Source organism: Podarcis gaigeae (assembly GCF_964106915.1).
Source record: "Podarcis gaigeae genome assembly, chromosome: 9".
NCBI lineage: Eukaryota > Metazoa > Chordata > Lepidosauria > Squamata > Lacertidae > Podarcis > Podarcis gaigeae.
In genome coordinates this window covers 68,176,987-68,194,494 of record NC_139685.1, presented here as the reverse complement: position 1 = coordinate 68,194,494, position 17,508 = coordinate 68,176,987, and the positions used below count along the sequence as shown (strand labels likewise).

Sequence of the window (17,508 nt, the reverse complement as noted above, 5' to 3'; positions counted from 1 at the left end):
CTCTGTAAACTGCATGCTAACCCAGGAGAAAGCCCCATTGATTCAAAGGGATTTACTCCTGAGTAGTAACACAATGGCGTTGTGTGTGTGTTAGGACTGGGGCCTCAGTTAAGCTCCATCCTTCCTTGGGAATAATTCCTACTGAATGCGGTGGGACTTACTCCCGAGGAAACATGCCTAGGTTCGATCCATAGCTTTCCGTTCAGCTCCATGCCTGTTTTCAAAGAGTCGGAGTCCTCGTAGCCTAATAAGGAGAGTGCTGAGCGGCTGGTCAACTTTATTTCGGACAGAGACGTTTTGCAAAGTTTTGCGAAGACACCTTGGAGGACGCGGGGAGATGCCCTTGGCCCGGAAGGAGCCGCAGAGGCCTTGAAAAGGACCACCACGTTCTTTAGACGTCCTGGGGGTCCCCCATGCTTTGACAGAGAAAAGCTAAATATTGTAAACTGTAAGTATTGTAATGAAAGGGTGGGGGTGAATATAAAGTATGCAATTAAACCCCGAAGGTAGTGTCGATTCGCATTGGAATCCCAAGGTTCCCTAAAAAGATAAGAGAGCTAATTTTAGAAAGAGGAGTGGATAAAGTATTCAGGGGACCTTAACCAGTGCAAAGAAGGGAAACATCAGCAAGTGAACTGAAACCCAACTTTAAAATGCTGTGTATTCAAAATGGGAGTGATTAGTTATAATCATTTAATGAATTTAAGGGAGGGGGTTATGTAGTATGAATTGTAGTATTAAATGTGCTGCTCCATCTGGTTCCATTGTTGCCACGAGCTTCAGCAAGACTTGCAGAGAGAGCCAGTGCGTGTCTGCTCAGAAGTAAATCCCAGTGGATGCAATGGTACAGACGTCTCACGTTAACCTAAACACATTTGCGTGAAAGCGAGTTCCATCATTGGGCCGTAGGAAGCTGCTTTAGTCAGTCCATTGGCCCTCCTGGATTAGTATTGTCTACACGGGCTGGCAGTGGCTCTCCGGGGTTTCCGACAGGAGAAGCTCCCAGTCGTGCCTGGGGAGGCCGGGGATTGAACCTGGGACGTTTTGCGCGCGTAGGCGGATGCTCTAGCACCGACCTTCCCCGTGGATTTGAATGGAAATCAATTTCAAGTCATTGGCCCCGGCTTAGAGAAAGTTAATTACCCATAAGTTTCCAGTCCTGGGCACATTTGCAGTACTTGGAAATAAACCCTTTTGAATACAATATGGGGCTCAGGTGCATAGGATGGGTCAGTGCGTCTGGCTGTCTACCAGAAGGTTGGTGGTTGGAGCCCACCGCGGGACAGCTGTGGGCACGATTCTTGGACTGCAGGGGGTTGGACTAAATGACCCTCGGGTCCCCTTCCAACTCTACAATTCTATGAATTCAGCAGTCATAACTTTCAGTGGGCCCAGCTTTCTCAGGGCCGGAGTTCAAGGACTCCAGGGCCAGAATCTGCAAGGGGACACGCAATGTTTGCATGCTTTATAACATGGCGAGGGGTTACAGAAGCAATGGACGCGTTGCAGAAGCAACTCTGCAATGGGAAAGCAATAGACGGCGCAGGTCAGGTGAGTAGTACAGCACATGCTGTGGGCGCCGGAGGCTCCCAGTTCCACAGCCGGCACTTCCAGTTAAGAAGGATAACTGGGAAAAGTCCGAGGCCGCTCCAGATATCTGCTGACAGTCAGAACAGAGACCCAAAATAGACCAGAGATAGAGTTTTTGGTGTGAAGGGGCTTCATAAGTCAAGAGGCCCCATGAGAACTTGCTTCGAGGACCACGCAGAGAAGAAACATGTACGCGCCTCAATTCATGACAGCTCCCGCCGAATGCATTTGAGTCCCGTCCTCCTCGTAGTACACTAACCCTTCTTTCCCAGGAGTAATTCTATCGTATAGAGAGATATTTGTCCCAGCTCAGCTGTGTGGGTGATGATAGCAGATAGTATAAACTCTCTGTGTGTTGTTCAAACAGAATATATTTGCTCATGTTAAACAGCATTGCTTTCTATATTTTCTCACTTAATGCAAATCAAGAGCAAAGCCTCTGATCCTTGCTTCGCTTCCCGCTCCCTTGGAAATCGCAATAACGCTGCAATCCCGTAAATTCGAGGGTGAGCCGCCTCCTCGAACTTACTTCGGAGCAAGCGGATTTGAGAATGAGGCTGTGCAGCGCGAAAGGCAAATTCCACCGAGAAAGTCTCCTGCGCAAATGTTTACAGGGAGTTTTAAGAGAGAAGGGCATTAAAAAAATTAAAAGAATTTTCACTGAACGCCTATGGAGAAATGAATGGTTGCAATAGGCCATTTCTACCAGGAAGGAGTCCTCAGGGAAGTCCACAGAAATGAATCCGGAGTTTCCCAAGAGCAGGGCAGGGCAGGGCAGAGCTCTTGGATGACTCCTATTCATTTACATGGAAGGGATCCTGGCCAAAGTCAGCCTCCTCTTAGATCCCCTCATTCCAACGGAGCGGTTTACGCACCTCCAGTGACCTCATTCATTTCTCTCCCATTGTCCTCAATGGGGTTCCTCTTTGCCTGGGATCGCGCCCTCTCCCCCCTCCTTTTCCTTTGGCGCGCTGATTTTTACGCACACCCTACAAGCAGGGCTCCGCAGGACCAAGAGCTTTTGAGGTGTGGGGCTCTGAGCGAAGGAACCATAGCTCGGAGGCGAGCGGAGGGCGAGGGCTGAAGAGAGAGGGGGAAGACCTCTCCAAAATGTGCTCGGAGTGAGTAAGCGGGTGGGGGAGAAGAAAGCAGGCGAGGCTGGCGGCGAGAGGAGCAGCCGCTGGCGGAGCCCAGGAAAGAGTTAAAAGGGAAGGGAGGTGGGGCTGTCACGCGTCATTGGGCAGATTATGTGCAGCAAACAAAAACGGTGTGTCTGGGTGCCAGTCAGTCACTGCATCGGGTCCATCTGCACAAGTCTCTCTGCCTGCCTGCCTCCCTCTCCCTTCCTCCTCCTTCTCCTCCGAGCTCTTTTTTTTTTTTTTTTTTTTTTGCACCAAGTCCACCAGAGACACGGAGCGCTCCCAGCATCTTCTTCCCCACTGCCATGGAAAATATACACTGATACAATAGATCTGGGTGCTTCTCCCTTTACCCCCCCCCCTCACCCCACTTCTCCAAAAAAAAAAAAAAAAAAAAGAACAAGAGGATCTCTCAACTCGTCATTTTTTCCCTCTTTTTTGCCACTTTCTGCTGGGGATTATCAATTTTTGGTTTTGTTTTTCCGCTTTTGCTTTTCAATCCCCTTCTCCCTTCTGTCTTTAGGATTATAATCCTGACCTTATTCCTGGTAAGTAAAGATGCATGCGTCCTATCACAGCGTGGGGAAAAAAAATTGTTTGGGGGTTATTTCTTCCCTCTCTTTCCCGACCGTCCGCCCCCCCCCACAAAAAACCCACCCCTTCTCTCTCTTCTCCTTCCTCCTTTCGGTTTTATTTCCTGGCACCAAAAGGGGGGGAAAGGTGGTGGATGAAAGGAAGATGCCACGCCAGGCGGATCAATACAAAGGGTAGAGTTATAGGATGTGTTTGGGTTATTATTTTGGTGGACAAGGCAGGCGGGCAATGACTAGAAGTCGCGGTTGCGTGTGTCCTTTTTTTGTTTTGTTTTAGCAAACATCCCTTCCTTTCCCACCCACCCAAAAAAGAAAGAAAGATCGGAGCGCAGAGAGAGGCAGAAACAGAGGGGATGAATTTGGTGGCTGCAGATACGGTCCTTTTTGAGGTTGTGAGTTCGTAAGAGATTTCAGAGAGACAGAATGGGTTGATTCCAGTTTCTTTCTTTCTTTCTTTCTTTCTTTCTTTCTTTCTTTCTTTCTTTCTTTCTTTCTTTCTTTCTTTCCCTTGAGTTGCGTCCACCGGCTTCTTTTCCCCTCCAGGATGGCTCTCTCGTATTGTTAGACCGAATTGCATTTTAATGACCGTGTCCCCGCTGCTGCGCCTTGTAACGCGACGACCTCCAGCACAATTATTTAAAAAGGGATCCTGTAGAAAAAGGAAAGTGTGTGTGTGTGTGTGTGTGTGTGTGTGTGTGTGTAGGATACATATAATTATTCACACACACATACTAGCGTGAGGGGGTGCAGATTATCTCAGCTAAATGAAAAGCCGGCGAAAATACACAAGACTATTCCGCAGATGGATTTATTTCTTTTCTTCTCTCAGTGCTTGATTTTTGTTTTTAAACTGGGGCGGGGGGGGGACGCCACCCAGAAACTATTACCTTTCAGCCGGGTAATTAATAGATGAACTTGGCACCAGCCGAGAGAAACTTTCCCCCACACTCCCGTCGCCTTCGGAAGACTGTAAATGTGGGGTGGAGGAGCGGGTAGTAACAGTTACACTGGAGCCCAGAAAGGATGGAGTATATTATTATTATTATTATTATTATTATTATTATTATTATTATTATTATTATTAATTAAAAATCCAGTTGATTTGCCTGTTTGATCATATATAACGAGAGGGCAACAAGCAAGCCACCATACTGATATTGTTATGCAACCACCAGTTTTCGGTAAATTATGGGGAACCTGCTGTTTCCTGCTTTCTCCGCCAAATCCGAGCCAGTTTGCAAAGCAGTCGGGAGAACAGTGCTTTGTTACACCGATAATGAAGGGAAGAATCAAAGACCTGATCCCTGTAAAATAAAAAAGTAAATTAAAGGTTTCGCGTGCTGTCCGAGTTGTGTGGGGGGGGGTAGTTTTCTTTTAAGCCCACGGCCATCCCCGCTCGCCTTCCTAATAATGCACATAGGCCCCCTGTGAATGGGGCGACCCTATTCTCCGCCTGGTGGCCACGATCCGGAGGAGGGGGGAAGTTTCCTGCGCACGCCCCGCCGAAGTGAACGCCACCTCTCAGTCCTTGCCGCTGCGGGCCTGGCGCAGGAGACCTTCCAGTGTAGCGCTCCCTGGAACGGCTTCTTTAAAACGGATCTATTTCCTTCTATCCAAGCAGTCGTTTCCTTCTAACCAAGGGCAGATTTGGGGACAGCCCTACATTATTCATTTTCTATCCAATATCTTTTTTAAAAAAAAAAAGACAAGAAACGTATTTTATTTTTAAGGTTAAATTGGAAGTGGTTGTTGTTGCTATTCGCCTTGGCCACAAATGCGTCCCCGCTTACCAGTTCCTAAGCCCGGCTGGCGTCGGGCTTGGACGCGTCCCCGTGTAAGACAAGGGAGCTGGGATTCGCCCGCCTCCCATAAATAAGCGTGCCGAGGTAAGAAATAATTACCTCTGCTCGCTGCTTTTAATTAAAGTCTCCGAGGGAAAGTGCGGGATTATGGTAATGAGCAGACATACGTTCCCTCTTGTAGACTCCGGCGAAAGGTTAGCTGACATCAAATCAGCGACACTGACAAGGCACTCCAAATCCATTTGCCACGCCGGCCCGTCACCAGCCTCGCGCGGGGCGGGGAAAGGGAGCCCGGACTTTTCCAGGAGCTGCCAGGGCCAAGGAGGCCCAAACGGACCTCTACACTATTCTGGGACTGGAGCTTTCGAGGCGGGCGGAGGGGGGGACGCGGGGACGAGGCCCTCCTGCTGCGAAGTTCCAAGAAATGCGTGCTGAATCAAAAGGAAGGGAGTTGAGAAGCGCCGGGGGAGTTTTGCCGCTGACTTTCCGTGGCAAAAGGCCGGGTGTGGATTTTATCCACATAACACAGGGCTGAAAGAGCTGCGTTAGAGAGCGAGCCTGCGCTTCTGTCTGTCTGTCCTTGCCTGTGCTTCATTCTGTCTCGATAAGACATCTCCATTCAGTCGCTAGGATCCCACGCGTTTTGGTTTTCCCCTTTCCTTCTTTACTTTTCAAAAGGCTTTGCATCACCTAGCCGTTTCCTTCGCGCGAAATGATACACCGATCCTGTTTTGCTTCACCTTTCAGCCGACGCTTCTTTTGAACGACGGGAACGTTACTTTCAAGTGACAGAGTTTAGTATAGGGCTTCAAATAAGTTATCTTTGGGATTATTGTTATTAATGCTGCTGCTGTTTTGACATTGTTTATCCGGTCAAAGTTATGCTCTTTTAAGTCCTGTTGATTTGAGGGAGGGAAGCCCAGTTGCATCACCCATTACTCGGAAAAAGTAAATCTTATTCTGTCCAGTGAGGCTTCCTTCCGAGTAAGCTTGCACAGGATCGCAGGCTTGAGCATACGATTAAATGAAATACGTGGGACTTCAGAGGACATATCTGGGTGAATTGCGTGTTGTTGTTGTTGTTCGTACGATGCAATTCAATATGAAGTTCCTAACTGCGCCTTCCTTCCAAACGAGAGTGTTATTATGTATGCGCGTCTAGATCTTTTGTCTCTTGGACATATTGGTTTAGGACAGACTTCCTTCCAGATAGTACCATCCTTCGGGAATGTCTCTCAGAGCCACCGAGGGCGCCCCTACCAGCTGACTGAGTATCCTTCCTTCTTTCCTCCCTCCCTTCCTATCCCCCCGTTTCCAGTGATGGAGGACACCGGGATGCACAGAGGGATATGGGATGGAGACGCCAAAGCGGTCCAGCAGTGTCTGACGGACATTTTCACCAGCGTTTACACCACTTGTGACATCCCGGAAAACGCCATCTTCGGCCCTTGCGTCCTCAGCCATACCTCGCTCTACGACAGCATCGCTTTCGTCGCGCTCAAGTCCACCGACAAGAGGACCGTGCCCTATATATTCAGGGTAAGGGGGTGGTGAGGGAAGAATTGCTCTCTTGCTGAGACGAAAAGCACCGAGATCCACCAGCCCGCTAACCTTGGCTTTAAGGCAGCAACTAGTCCTCCGGTCCTGAACGTTATCTCCAAGTCAGGGGAATTAATAGGATCGCGAATCAGCATCCCTTTATAATCTTAAGGCACATTAATTCGGAAGTAAATCAAATTGCATCTAAGGGAGGTGGGGTTTATTCTGAACATCCCAATCCTACATTTCTTATGTGGAAGTTTAATTGAAACGAACGAGTTACTTCTGAGCTACTGTGCTTAAGGACACCGGGGTCAAGGTGGCTTAAAACTGATGCGAAGCCAAACCGATAGGCTTTGCTTCGAATAAAATCTTTAGGATCCAGGCTGCCAATCAACATAATCCAAGGATTGTGTCTTCATTGGGCTGTGGATCGAGAACTGTATGCTTTTTCCCCCGCTTAGGGACACAGAAGCGATTAAAAAAAATATTAAAATCATTTTAGCAAATGCCCGGGTGTGAATTTGAAATATTGTAGGGAATGGAGGATTCGCAGTGAACATTTCACCTGTTTAAACAGGACGTTTCCTTCCAACAGTAAACACCTTTCAGCTCTTGCGAGGGGGGTGGGATGGGGAGACTAAGGGAGGGAAAAGAGGGGAAAAGACAGGGTCGAATCCTGCTGGCGTTTGCTCCGTGCGCCACCTGCTATGGAATAGTTCAAAGGAAAGGATCCGTAGGATTATTAAATCCCGGGGGACTTCGGTCTCCCTGTCAGCTGCTCTTTCATGCGCGCACACAATTCATCGGGAAAATTAGGTGAAGACCAGTCGCATCCAGCCTCTAAATTAATCCAAAGTGCCTGGATTTCATTCAAACCTATTTTAGGCTGCGACCTTAGGCGGGGGGTTCATTCTTAGTGCGCTTCATGCAGAAATAAATGGGGACCAGAAGTGCAAATGGTATTGACTTCGTGATTATAGAGAGTTCCCGTTCGTTTCAGGGACGATTTCTGAGAGATCTGTTTAGGGTGTGCGTATGGGTGTAAACTGGACAAATGTCCGAGCTGTGCTTGATAATTGGGCTGAATACAGCGCGCGTTTCTCCTCATAATCGCTTTACCCTTAATGCCCAGACTTAAGCTCATTCAACAACTTTTGTTTTTTTTAAACGAGTCTAGACTAGGAGGAACTGATTCGCATCCGCATCTGCACTGCTATGCCAATGATGATTTAGCAGGCGTTGAGGGGAGCCGCCCCGTTTTAAATCAATATACTGGTTAATGAGTCGAGATGGGTGAAAGCGATCCTTTTCAATACCTGTCTTTCAGGCTGCTTCAACGCAGCGCGTTTATGAGCGCAGAGAGGAATCATCAGGGCTTTGCTTACGCCTGCGAAATGCAGTTAAATGCAGTATCATTTTCATCTTATTAGCTCGATTTATTCACCACCACCCCACGTCACCCGATCTCAGGGCACATCCGCCTCCTGAGCCCACGAAATAGGTCTAATAATGAACCAAAGTTCTCAAATTGCCTAGACGTCACGTAGTTTACCTGAGCTTTTTATGTATAGGGACGTAGCCAGTGTGCTCAGGATTGCAGCTTAAGACTTAAACTCAGAGGGTCGTGCGCAGGTTTGGGCCGAAGCAGAACTCCCATTCCTTGAAAGGCGGCTGGATTGGACCTTTTGGGTTTTAAGTCCGTCACTCTGGAAGAGCTGGGGCGCTGTGTCCCGCCGATCCAAGCGCTTTCTTCATGGGGGGAGGGACACCCCCGCGTCTGGATTCGAGGAGGCTTGTGGGCAGAGAGTGTCCTGTTTTAATCGCGTCGCCGTTTCTCCCTTCCAGGTAGACACCTCGGCAGCCAACGGCTCCTCGGAAGGCTTAATGTGGCTGCGGCTGGTCCAGTCTGCCAGAGACAAAGAGGAGCAAAACCTCGAAGCCTACATAAAAAATGGACAATTGTTTTACCGCTCCCTCCGACGGATTGCCAAAGACGAGGAATTATTGGTTTGGTACGGGAAGGAGCTGACCGAGTTACTGCTGCTGAGCACCGCCAGGACGCACAGCAAAATGAATGGTAGGTCAAGGCTTGTTCTTGTGGGGTCTGTCGGGGGACGAGGGACGGGGGTTAATGGTTCTAGGTTTGCCTAGAACAGAGGACAGGGAGAAACCCTAAAACCAGCCCCAAAATGGGGCCGAGCCAACTTAGCAGGGCAAATAAAGGTTAGTTCCTTGCACTCTATCGCGTCCAACTTGACACCATTTGGAAACACCATATTAGCTGGAAGACTGTTAATACCCTTAAATTCCCACAGCATTAAAAAGGATAAAGGGAACTGGGGAGGGGGGGCAAGACCCCCCAAAAAGCTTCCCAAAACTTTGGGTGCTGAAAGGTTTTAGCAATATTATCCACAACACTCTGAAGAGAGAAAGGGAAACCTGATATTTATTTCCCTTCTGCTGTTCATTATAGTTACACTGGCCTCTCCTTCCCTGTCTCCTTGGAAATGCAGTTTGTAAGCTCCTCGGGGCAGGGCATTCCTATTGGTTGGACATTCCAAACACACTGTCTGAGAGGAAGTCCCATTTAGCACAGTGGAACTGAGTAGACAATGGCTTCAATATTCTTTCATGTGCCACTGTGCCTTGATACTGCTGGATTAACAACAGCCACTTAGGGGAGAAAGTTGATCCTGGTGAAGGACTAGCCCCCTGCTTGTTGCTGGAAATCTTGCAAAGCTAGAGCAGGCAAGCCTTGATGTGTCCTGCAAGACAGTACATACCTCCTTCCCTAAGGAAGCCAACTCAGGATCCCTTAACACAGATGGGTTGTGTTGGAAGCCCTGTGGTTTGAAGTATTTGATTTTGAGCATGTCCTGTATAAATAGGAAAACATCTGTAGACCTCAGAAATTCCTGCAAAAAAATGTAGGTCAAAAGGATGCAACTGAACCCATCTCTCTATTAAATAATAGTGATAATAGTCCAGGTCTATTCCTGTTTTTTGGGTGGAACTAATGCCCCAAATAGGAATGCTCACCATCTCACGAACTCATTCAATCTACATTCCTACTCAGATGGACACTTGTGTTACTCAGCTAATCTCTTGATGGATTGAGATAAGTAATAAACCAGGCTGTTGGGGTTTTGGCACTGTAGAACTTAAAAGAGGTTCTATTAGTCAGACAATGCTAGTCCTTGCAGTGTTCTTAAAAACGACTCCTGGAGACTGGTTGGCCTCCTAACCCTTAATTTAGTGTGATGCAGCAATTGGCTTGGCAATAGAAAATAGTGTCCAGTCCCTGCAAGAGCTAGCCACAACCTTGCAGGGTGGGGCTTTGTGAGAGTAAAACAGGCTCTGAGCTCCTTGAAGTTCAAGGCAGCTTGCATTTTCACATATGGAAATAGCTGTGTTATAGCCAATGATTATTATTTTTTAGTTGAACAATTGACCATGGGCATTTTGTAGACTTCAAGGTCTACAAAATCCTTCGCAAGAAATTATGGCAAATGTTGTAGTCTTAACTCAGAAGACCCCCTGAGTCTGTTCCCACAGATGCTAGGTTTTCTGTGGATGCAAAAAGTTTCCTGCAAGGAACTGCTATCTCTGAGAGGCTACGATTCTAGGAGGATCCTAAAGGTGTATGGATCCTAAACGGAGGTTTTAGATCAGTCGCTTGGTGGGGTCGCCCTTAGGTGAAAGTGAGCGTTGCGCGCTATCTGCCTGCAAGGGACTATTTGGCGAGTGGACTTGCTGGAGCAGATGATTAACGGACTCTTTTCCTGTACGTCTGTGTTGCTTCCTCTGTCGCTCCAGAGTCGCCCCCTTATACTTGCCTCGAGTGCAGCCAGCGCTTCCAGTTCGAGTTCCCGTACGTGGCGCACCTGCGCTTCCGCTGCCCCAAGCGACTGCACGGCGCAGACAGTAGCCCGGCCGACGACTCCAGCACCAAGGACAGCAACCCCAAGGAGCAGGAGGGCGCCCTGGGGCCGGGAGCCACCAAGTTCCACGGCAAGCCCACCGGGGGCGCCACGCCTCAACACCCGCCACCCCAGCACCATCGCCACCACTACCACGGCGCTCAGGACAGCAACGGCAACGCGGGCGTGACCAAGCCTTCCACGGACTTCCACAACTTGGCGCGCGAGCTGGAGAACTCGCGGCACAACAGCAGCTCCCCCAGCAGCCGGGAGCAGCTGGAGGGCAGCCCGGACGCCAGCCAGAGCCACGGCAGCAGAGCCAAGAGGAAATACCCGGCCGGGGAGCAGCTGGCGGAGGAGAGAGGAGCAGCGGCGGCAGCGGCTAGGGGGCGCTTGGAGAGGCCGGTGCCTTCTTCGCCGAAGGAGGAGCTCGTGTGCACCCCGCAGCAGCAATACCGGCCGGCGGGGAGCTATTTCGGCCTGGAGGAGAGCAGCCGTCTGTTCGGCCCGCCCAGCCCGGAGACTGGAGAAGCCAAGCGGAGCGCCTTCGTGGAAGTGAAGAAGGCCTCCCGGGGGCTGGAAGCAGGCGACGAGGAGAAAGAGCGAGGCTCCCCGGGCAGCGCGCAAGCGGGCGGCGCGGCGGACAAGGCGCCCGGGCACCTGCTGGGTGCGCGCTCCGGAGGCAGCGCCTTCTCCACAGTGCCCTCTTCGCAGCCTTCCAGCGTGGGCAGCCCCGAGGAGAGGAAGAGCGCGTTCTCGCAGCCCGCGAGATCCACTTTCTCCACTTCGTCGGCCTCTTCGTCGGCCCACGTTACGCAGCTGGTGCTGGGCCAGAAGCTGAGCGCGCTGGTGGAAGCCGGCTGCCACGCGGGCGCGGAAGGAGGCGCGCGCCTTTACGCGCCTGACCCGCTGGCGGTCAAACTGCAGGGCGCGCCCGGGGAACTGAACGGCGGCGGCGGCGGAGCAGGAGCAACCGGAGCTGGAGGAGCAGGAGGAGTTGGGGGCACCGCGGGAGGGGGCGGGCTGCCCAAGCAAAGCCCCTTCCTCTACGCCACCACCTTTTGGCCCAAGAGCTCGGCGGCGGCCGTGGCGGCGGCAGCGGCAGCAGCGGGTCCCCTCCAGCTGCAGCTGCCCTCGGCCCTCACGCTGCTGCCGCCGTCCTTCACTTCGCTGTGCCTGCCGGCGCAGAACTGGTGCGCCAAATGCAACGCCTCCTTCCGCATGACCTCCGACTTGGTTTACCACATGCGCTCCCACCACAAAAAGGAGTACGCGCTCGAGCCGCTGGTCAAGAGGCGGCGCGAGGAGAAGCTGAAGTGCCCCATATGCAACGAGTCCTTCCGGGAGCGTCACCACCTCTCCAGGCACATGACTTCGCACAACTAAAGCGCAGCGCAACTTTCAGGGCCTCCTGCCCAACCCACTGCCACCCCTCTTCCTCCTCCTCCAAGGAATTCTGGGAATTGTAGGTTCTGGGAAATCTCTCTCTCTGGTGGAGAGTTTCCCAGCACCGGGACAAACGTTCAATTTCCCAGAATTCTTTTGGGTATGCTGCGAAGGCGAAACCGGTCTCAAGTTGGTCTGCATTTGTAGTGTCCAGGTTTCCAAAGAGGGGGGGAGCGCAATACGGCATATCCATGTGCACACACACCTATAGGCCTGCATCCCTGGGGTGAGAGACACACTCACGGGCACTTAAAATGTAAAGTAGCACCGCAGCATCAGCAAGGAGAGGAGCAGGGTGATGGAGGCTGCGGATCAGGCATCCCAGAATAGTTCTGCATAGCCTCCTTGATTCCCACCAGAGCTTCACCGGAAGGCTTTAAAAAGCCCTTAAAATGGAAGTAACTGCAGAGTCTTTGATTTGTACATGATACCTCCAGAATATTCCACAAAGCAATTCATTCTGGCATAGCTTCTTCAACTTCTGATGAATTAACTTTCACAACTTGCCTAACCCCACTTTTTCTGATTTCTTTATTTTTTGGAGCCATCACAAGATTTCAGACATTATTGTCATCATCATTACTGCTACTACTATTGCTGTTTTGAGTGACTGGATTGTAACCAGAGGCAATAACCCATTTTCACTGGAATAGCTGTGACTCCACGTTAAGCTGTTGTGGGATGGGTTTTAAGAATGCCAGAGCCCTAAAATAATCTAATACATTTTGGAATGAGACCTTCAAACCTAGGGGGACTTAGGACTACATGTGTGCAATCCTATGGAAGTCCCACTGAACTCTGGGAGCCCTTCTTAAACATGGTGGAATGGTTTTAGAGCAGGGACGGAACACCTTGGGCCTGTGGCCTGAATGCAGCCCCTTGGGCCTCTCTCTGGCTCTCAGGCCATGCAACTGAGGCCACACCCTTCTCTGCAAACCACACCCCTCACTGGCCCTGCTGTGAATGTTCCTTGAGAACTTTTGCCTGGCTGGGATATGCCATTGAATGGTGATAGTGCTTCTTGCCCACTTACATGGAGAGAGATGTGATGTAGCTTAGCATACAAAGGTGAGCTGCTGCCTCTGGTCCCACACACTTTTGCCTCTCCCCACTCTGGCAATATGGCCTGCCAAAAGCTGGAAGCCTGCCATGCCAGGATGTGGCCTTTAAGGAGGAAAAGGGTTCCCCAACCCTGAGTTGAGAGTGAGCCATGTGGTTGCTGTGTTCTTTGAAGGCATTCTTAGATAAGAACGGGCAGCACCATGAGCATCTCAATCCTATTTTGGAGCTGATGGGAAATGGAAATATAATGGAAGATGTAAGCCAAGATGGATGGGATGCGGGTGGCACTGTGGTCTAAACCACAGAGCCTAGGGCTTGCCGATCAGAAGGTCGGCGGTTCAAATCCCCGCGACAGGGTGAGCTCCCGTAGCTCGGTCCCTGCTCCTGCCAACCTAGCATTTCAAAAGCACAAAGTGCAAGTAGATAAATAGGTATCACTCCAGCAGGAAGGTAAACGGTGTTTCTGTTCGCTGCTCTGGTTCACCAGAAGCGGCTTAGTCATGCTGGCCACATGACCTGGAAGCTGTATGCTGGCTCCCTTGGCCAGTAAAGCGAGATGAGTGCTGCAACCCCAGAGTCGGCCACGACTGGACTTAATCGTCAGGGGTCTCTTTACCTTTAAGCCAAACTGAGGTGTGCATGGCACCTCCCCTTCTCCAAAACTGGGCATGAATTTTATCACCATGTTGACTGGTGTTATGTGTGGTGAGTCCCAAATGTTTGCTTCTGTTCTGATAGGACTGAAGCTGAACAAAGTGCCAACTGGTCCTAAACAAATAGTTTAGGAGCGGGTGATGGAAACAATGGGATATTTCATACAATACAGGTAGAAACGAGAACAGATTGCAGACCCAGCCAAGAAAATCTGAAGCAAAGTTACCTAAAAACCCTCCATTTATTTATCCTTTTTAAAAGGATAGAAAGCTGCAGAAGTTTTTTCCCACTTCAAAAAGGAAGGGAGGGCACTCTTGCTAAATCTGAAATAAAATAAAATGGGGAGGAACAGGACGTTGCCTTGATCTCCTTGAAAGAAAGGCAGGATATAATAAATTAAATAAAAACACTTTTTCACTAGTAATCCCATGGCCATTCCAACAGCTGGAGCACTGCACCACAGCAGCACCAGAAGTTGAACAGTCACAGCTGCTGCCTTTTGTTTGGCCTCCTGTTGCTCTGCACATATTCATGGTCTCTGCATTACTGCTATTTTATTGGAGTCCCTTGCAAATTTAAGCCTGAAATCTTGTGCATGCTTCCTCACAAGAAAGCCCCATTGGGATGAACTGGGCTTGCCTCAGAGTACACACCTTGGTTTGCTTGTGCATTTAGGGTTATTACGGTCACTCTGTCTCTGCATATGAGAGCCTTTCTGCTTCTCATGGGCACAGAGGCCAAACACAAATGAAGCAAAACACCCCAAATCACTGTTGAAAATCTTATGCCTGTGCATAATATGTTTACCTTGCATAATTTTTTTTATTAAAAAAAATAAAATAAAAGGTGGTGGGTGGGTTTCTTTGTTTTCCCCCCTCCTTTTGTTTCAAATGCACGCATTTTCACTTTCCAAAAAAAGTAAATAACTTTTAATAGTACATTTTTAAAATGTCATATATTGCAACATATTGATGCATTTGTCATACGTTTCTACTTAAATTATTAAGCACTTATGGTTTAGCTGTAATAATAACTATATGTAAGGGTACAAAATTTTATTTTAGATATAAAGCAAAATTTAAAAAAAAATACTGAAAGAGGATGAAAAGCTTTTCTTCTTTATTTGATGACAGTCTCTCTCTCTTTTTCTCTCTCCCTCTCTCTCTCTCTCTGCAAAAATAATAGTAATAAAATCCATACTTGAATTCGTTTTATGTTTCCAATGGGAAGAGTGCATGTTCCACATTAAAAAGATTATGGACTTTGATGCAGAATGTCATCAATTCTGTAAATACGGGATTTCCTTTTAATACAAAGTGTAATTTTGTGCCAGTGAAATGAAGTCTGAATAACTAGTTATGTGTTTCTTTTCTCTCATTTTCTTGAATAACAACCACAACCACAACAACAACATCAACAACAAAGATTTATGAAACTTTATAGTTTATCTGGGTATGTTGGATGCTTTGACAATAAATGACTTTATTTTCTTCAAAAGCACTTGGATGTGATGAAGGACTTTTTAAGAAAAGGTGGGGGGAGTGGGGAGGGTCGAAGGCTACAATTTATTTGCAAAGCAGAGGTTGTGAAGAAATATAACTTCAAGTTCAGAATACCAAACAGTCAGGCAGTAGTGGAAATCGCGGTGTGGAGTTTTTCTTTCTTTCCCAAATTCTTGAAGGAAATCTGATCTATAAAGTGGAAGGAGAAGCCCATTTCCGGGATTTTGCGATGGGCGAGTCAGAGTTTGCAATATTTCTGCTTCCCTGCGCATTCCTCCTCCCCAAACATCAGCGTCCCAGCGCAATCTTCCAAGCGAAAAAAGCCAGAGAGGCGCTGCAGAGTATGGCATTTGATTACTTTAGCTTCGCATTTCTAGCTGATGAGCTCGGCACACCCTTGCACAAAGCTATTGACGACTGTACGCGCACTGGTTTCCAGGTCAGCATGCAGAGCCTAGGACTACAATTCCACACGGAAGGCAGACCCCATTCAACCCAGTGGGACTTTTAAATAAGCACGCATAGGATCAGGCTGGGTTCCTAGGTGGTGGAAACACCTCCTGTTGATTAAAACCAGAAGCGGAACTATGGTCCAAACCACGCGGTAGACAGGGAGGTCTGTGACTGAGTCTTCTCGGCTTTCTGCTGTTACTTTAACGCACCCACGATGGGACTTTTGCCTAGAGCTTTTAGATTGCCCTAGCTTGGCTCCTTGCTGCATACTAAGGTACTAGAGGGTAACAGCGCAATCCTAACTGTCTAATATTGAATTCAATGGCGTTAGGAATCCTGAGACCTACTGAAGTCAGTGGGCATTTCATTGGGGTACCTTAGGATCACCTTGCGCAGCATGCTTCCTTGAGAGTAACGGCTCCTGTGCATGCTTCCTTGAGAGTAACGGCTCCTGTACGTGTCTACCCAGAAGTAAGCCCCACTGAGTTCAATGGAACTTGCTACTAGGTGTGTATATATGTAGGATTTCTCGCTGGGCACTGTAGGACCTGAAGTCTGATCCTATGATAAGAAGTAAGCAACTCATTCCTAGGAGATACTGCATAAGGTTTCAGTCTTTCCAAGCCAGCTTGCATTTGGCTCTGGCTGCCGGAACCCATGGCTTCAGAGGGCTAGAGTGCTACAATTTTGGCATTTGGTTGGCAACCCGATCTAAAAATACATTATGTTTGGAATTAGTCCCGTTGGCTTCAAAGCAAGGTTGTATTTTGGGAGTTTAGAAATCTTTGTCACACGACCTTAACTAGGAAGCAATTGCCTCCGGTCGAAACCCTGTGGCACTTCGTCCAAGAAAGTAAGCTTAATAATTATAGCATTATTCTCTGCTATAAAGACCTACATGGAGGGATCCTAATAAATTCAGAAACACTTAACTAGTTGAAATTTAAATGTCACCGTGTTGGAGACTTTATCTGAAATAGCCGCAGTGAGGTTACCACATAGCTACGGAATATCACCTATTGTTGCTTGCGTTTTCAGATGTTGCCTTAAACACGCGTGCCCAAGCCATTTATCTCAGTCCTATGCGAAGTGTAAATGCTGTGAGGTGTAGCCTAGGCCTGTTTATTCGCAAGTAAGTCCACTCATTTGCACCAACAGCTGCAACCCTGTTTTTACTTAGTGGGGAATAAACTCCATAGAACTCAATGGAACACTTCGCAGTAAACGCGCAAAGCATCAGACCGCGATTGCGAATCTAAGCACACCGACTTCGGAACAAGCCTCCATTCAGCTCCGAGAGACCTACTTCCCAGTAAACCCAATAAGCAGGAGGTTTATTATATATTTGTTCATTATATTTATTGTTTATATGTGTGTGCTTGGTGCAAAGAGGCATTGTGAGTTCAGTCTTTGTGTCTACTGTATATGTGCAATCAACCGTCAAACTCCAAATCATATCGGTTTGTGTTGGGAATCAATAACGTCCTTCCAAAGCGGCACATACTAATCCCGATTCACAGGTCCAAGCGCTAGATTGTAAACCGGATTCGTTCTATTAAGCAAGGCAGGAAATGTCAAAACGCCACCCCACCCCCGGCACGCAATAAGCTAGACTGCGCGCATTGATTCCAATTCATGAACGTCTAAATCTTATGTATATATATATTTTAAAAGCAACCACAACGTATGCTTTTAAAATACACTAATTCTGAACATATATAAGAACAAGGCTTTGACTTTTGCCATCAATTCTTGATTGTCACTTCGACACCTGAAATAGCGCCCCCGGAATGAGCCACGGGTAT

At 48.5% G+C, this 17,508-nt stretch overlaps 1 protein-coding gene across 1 annotated transcript; it reads left to right on the top strand.

Annotated features, from left to right (window-relative positions):
• Positions 1-2,884: 2,884 nt before the first annotated feature.
• PRDM8 (PR/SET domain 8) lies at positions 2,885-11,972 on the top strand (the record flags this gene model as incomplete). Its single annotated transcript, XM_083756548.1, has 4 exons — positions 2,885-3,277; positions 6,443-6,663; positions 8,512-8,743; positions 10,483-11,972. Exons 2-4 carry the CDS (start codon positions 6,445-6,447, stop codon positions 11,970-11,972), a joined length of 1,941 nt encoding a protein of 646 aa, XP_083612674.1. The 5' UTR covers positions 2,885-3,277; positions 6,443-6,444.
• Positions 11,973-17,508: the final 5,536 nt, after the last annotated feature.